General features: G+C 43.9%; 1 protein-coding gene across 1 annotated transcript in view; it reads left to right on the top strand.

Moving 5' to 3' along the window:
• LOC102169213 (cytochrome P450 2B4) overlaps positions 3,515–4,698 on the top strand; it is a 37,055-nt gene continuing 35,871 nt past the window's right edge. The window contains 2 exon segments of the mRNA XM_018063177.1: positions 3,515–3,533; positions 3,536–3,678. Of these exon segments, the coding sequence (XP_017918666.1) occupies positions 3,515–3,533; positions 3,536–3,678 (162 nt within the window).

Here is a 4,698-nt window from a genome sequence, read left to right as displayed (position 1 = left end):
GGGAAGGTGATCAAGGATGCCAGGGTCACGTGTGTCTCCACCTCTCCAGAGAACTGCCCCTGGACTCTCTCCCTGTCTTCCTGCCTCTGATCAGGCTGTGTTGTGAGCCAGCATCTCTCCCCTCCATGGATACCACCTCCATGGGAAAGTCCCATCTGCAGTCTCACCTCCTTCCATCCTTCCCCAGCTCTTCTAAACTCAAGAATGTGTTTTTCTTTCCCCATGTATAGAATTTCAGCAGTGTTCTATGTGTAGAAAATAGGACTAAATGGGAAAATATGGCTCAGTATCTCTCTCCACTTCTGCCTCTGACACCACAGCTCACCGCAAGTGACTTCTCCTCTCTTCAACACAACCACAGCTTCCTTTTCTCATCACCTTGTGCTCCTTAATCTGTGCATCCATGGGCTCCCTTGAGTCCTCCTTCCAGTAGCTCCTTGAAGTGGGTTCAATTGATTTTGCACACGTTACAGATGAGTAAACAGGAGCTAGGCAATGGCCAGAGTGCTCCAAGGTCATCTGGTTAGTGAGTGGAGAAACGAGATTCACACTCTGGGTCCCTGGCTTTTGAGCTCAAACTTTTCATTCAGCTCCTTTCTGTCCACGAGATAGTTTAAAATGAGGCTGAAGTTCACATCATGTAACTAACTAGTTTAAAGTGCATAATTTGGTGGCATTTAGTTCATTCACAAACCTGACCATCACCACTACTCTCCCTAGTTCCAAACATTTTCATCACCCAGAGGAAAACCTGGTACCCTTTAGTAGTCATTCCCCATTTGCCCTTCCCCTCAGCCCCTGATAACACCAAATGTTTGCTGTCTCCATGGATTTACCAGTTCAGCACATTTCATATAAACGAATTATACAATCTTGGTCTTTCATGTCTGGCTTTTTTAACTTAGTGTGGTGTTGTCCAGTTACATCCATGTTGGAGATTATAGTTGTACAGAGTGGTCCTCCCTCATCTTCAGCTTCTTGCCTCTCCCTCCTCCTTCCCTTCAAGAAGGGTCTCATCAGCCCATGGCCCATGAGCTGTGTGGTTCTATAATGGGGTCTTGGATTCCCTGATATTCCCCTTCCAGTACCCTGAGCCACAAATAAACATCCTATATCTGGCATTCCTAGGGCAGGTGATCCTAGCAGGTTACATCCTACTCATTTATTGTCTAATCACTAGGGATCTTTCGAGAGGTGAGAATTCTCCTTCCATTTTTGCATGAAATGTTTCCTTGGTATCTGTAATTTTCTTGAAGAGATCTCTAGTCTTCCACCATTCTATTGTTTTTCTATATTTCTTTACGTTGTTCGCTTAGGAAGGCTTTCTTATCTCTCCTTGCTTTACTTTGGAACTCTGCATTCAAATAGGTATACTTTTCCTTTTCTCTTTTGCCTTTAGCTTCTCTTTTGCCTTTCTTTCAGAGCTTTCTGCTTTGCCCTTTCACTCATCTCACACCCTAGCAAAGCAATGCTCCAAGCCAGGCTTCAACAGTACATGAACTGTGAACTTTCAGATGTTCAAGCTGGATTTAGAAAAGGCAGAGGTACCAGAAATCAAATTACCAACATCTGTTGGATCATCAAAAAAGCAAGAGAATACCAGAAAAACATCTACTTCTACTTTACTGACTATGGCAAGCCCTTGACTGTGTAGATCACAACAAACTGTGGAAAACTCTTCAAGAGATGGAAATACCGGACCACCTTACCTTCTTCCTGAGAAATCAGTATGAAGGTCAAGAAGCAACATTAGAACTGGACATGGAACTGACTGGTTCTAAACTGGAAAAGGAGTATGTCAAGGCTGTAAATTATCACCCTACTTATTTAACTTATATAATGCTAAGTACATCATGCAAAATGCCGGGCTGGATGAAGCACAAGCTGGAATCAAGATTGCCAGAGAGATATCAATAACCTCAGATATGCAGATAACACCACCCTTTTGGCAGAAAACAAACAGGAACTAAAGAGCCTCTTGATGAAAGTGAAAGAGAAGAGTGAAAAAACTGGCTTAAAATTCAACATTCACAAAACAAACATCATGGCATCTGGTTCCATTACTTTATGGCAAATAGATGGGGAAACAATGGAAACAGTGACAGACTTTATTTTCTTGGGCTCCAAAATCACTGCAGATGGTGACTGCAGCCATGAAATTAAAAGATGCTTGCTCCTTGGAAGAAAAACTATGACTAACCTAGACAGCATATTAAAAAGCAGAAACATTACTTTGCCGACAAAGCAAAGCTTTGTCCATCTACTCAAAGCTATGGTTTTTCCAGTAATCATGTATGGATGTGAGAGTTGGACTATAAAGAAAGCTGAGCACCTAGGAATTGATGCTTTTGAACTGTGGTGTTGGAGAAGACTCTTGAGAGTCCCTTGGACAGCAATGAGATCCAACCAGTCCATCCTAAAGGAAATCAGTCCTGAATATTCATTGGAAGGACAAATGCTGAAGCTGAAGCTCCAATACTTTGGCCACCTGATACCAAGAGCCAACTCATTGGAAAAGACCCTAATGCTGGGAAAGATTGAAGGCAGCAGAAGAAGGGGACAACAGAGGATGAGATGGTTGGATGGCATCACTGACTCAATGGATGTGAGTTTGAATAAGCTCCAGGAGTTGGTGATGGACAGGGAGGCCTAACGTGCTGCAGTCCATGGGGTCATAAAGAGCTGGACACAACTGAGCTACTGAACTGAATTCTCCTTCCCCTCAATGCCTGTTGCTTGAGGGAAAACATACTGTCTTGTTCAACACTCTACTCTCAGTACCTGTAGCAGTATGTGGCAGGTGACAGGTGTCTAAAATATTTGCCAAAGGGACTTCCTTGTTGGTCCAGTGATTAACTCCAAGCTTCCACTGCAGGGGGCACGGGTTTCTACCCTAGTTGGGAAAGATTCCACATGTCACACAATGGGGCAAAATAAAATGATAAGATAAAATAAAATAAAACACTTGCTGTGAAATGAATGAATGAATCATCTCAGACCACATGGCGTTAGGTCTCCCATCAGACCCCACCTCCTCCTCCACACCACACTCTCTGCAGATGTGCAAACAAACCCCAAGCCCCAGCAGGCACAGGAAGCCCATTACTGCTGGCCAGCTAACCTCAGTCCCTCATGATGCAATGCCACTCACTGACAAAACTGTCTGAGAGCTGCCCTTGTGGTGCCAACACTCTAAACACAGCCTCCACAAGTTCCTGGAGCTGACACCACTCTTCTTCCTTGGGAGACATGCTCTCTGTTCAAGGGAATTGCCCACCAAGACAATTCCAACCCACAAGGGCTTATCAGAAGCTGCTTGGGATCCACTGAGATGATAAACATCGTGGCCTCTGCAGCACCTGGTCCTTTGGGCTCCCTCTTGTCTCTGGAGAGTTAGCAGGAGCTCTGCCAAGGGAGGATCTTGACACACCTATTCCACCCATAGGGCAAAATAACAAACAACAAAGTAAGCTCCCTTTAAGAGGGACAGCTTGATCAAAGGCAGGCCCAGACCATGGCTCTCTCTGCCATCCTGTCTTCATTCTCTTCATTGGCCTCCTGCTCCTCTGGGGCTGCCCTGCTTCCCAGGGCCACCTCCCTCCTGGACCCTGGCCTCTGCCCTTCCTGGGGAATGTCTTGCAAATGGACCAGAAGGGCCTCCTCAAGTCTTTCCAGCCAGTGAGATGGAAAGGGCAAAGGGGGTGGAATAATTAAAGAAGGGATTGGCTACCCACTCCAGTATTCTTGTCTGGAGATTTCCATGGACAGAGGAGCCTGGCTGGCTACTCCCTGAGATCACAAAGAGTTGGACACAACAGAGTGACTAACACTTTCATTTTATATATAGTAGTGTATATATGTTAATCCAAATTCCCCAATTTATCACATTCCCTTTCCCCACTAGGTAACTGTAAGTTTGTTTTCTATATCTGTAATTCAATTTCTGTTTTGTAAACAGGTCCGTTTGTACCATTATTTTAAAGATTCAATGTATATGTGACACCATATATTTGTTTTTCTGTGTCTGACTTACTTTACTCAGGATGACAATTTCGAGGTCCATCTCTGTTGCTGAAAATGACATTACTTCATTGTTTTTTATGGCTGAGTAATTTACCCTGTATGTATGTACCACATCTTTTTTACCCACTCCTCTATCTATGGGCATTTAGGTTGCTTCCATGTCCTGGCTATTGTAGACAGTGCTGCAGAAAGACTGGGGAGCATATATCTTTTTGACTTATGGTTTTCTTTGGATATATGCCCAAGAGTGGGATTCCTGGGTCATAAGGCAACTATATTTTTAGTTTTCGGAAGAACATTCATACTGTTCCCCATACTGGCTCGACCAATTTACATTCTTACCAACAGTGTAGGAGGGTTCCCTTTGGAGAGAGACATTCGAATAGACGTGAGACTTTGAGCTGTGACACCGTGTGGGTTGAGAGGGAGAGATTCTATAGCTTGGATGTAGGGAGTCTCTGTAATTCTTTTTCTTTTTTTCATTTTAAAAAATTTATTTATTTTAATTGGAGGGTAATTACTTTACAATGTTGTAATGGTTTTTGCCATACATTGACATGAATCAGCCATGGGTGTACATGTGTTCCCTATCATGAACCCCCTCCCACCTCCCTCCCATCCCATCCCTCTGGGTCATCCCAGTGAGCACCCTGTCTGTTTCGCATATGATAATAT

This window comes from Capra hircus, chromosome 18 (assembly GCF_001704415.2).
Source record: "Capra hircus breed San Clemente chromosome 18, ASM170441v1, whole genome shotgun sequence".
NCBI classification, from domain to species: Eukaryota; Metazoa; Chordata; class Mammalia; order Artiodactyla; family Bovidae; genus Capra; species Capra hircus.
This window is presented reverse-complemented; position numbering and strand designations above follow the sequence as displayed.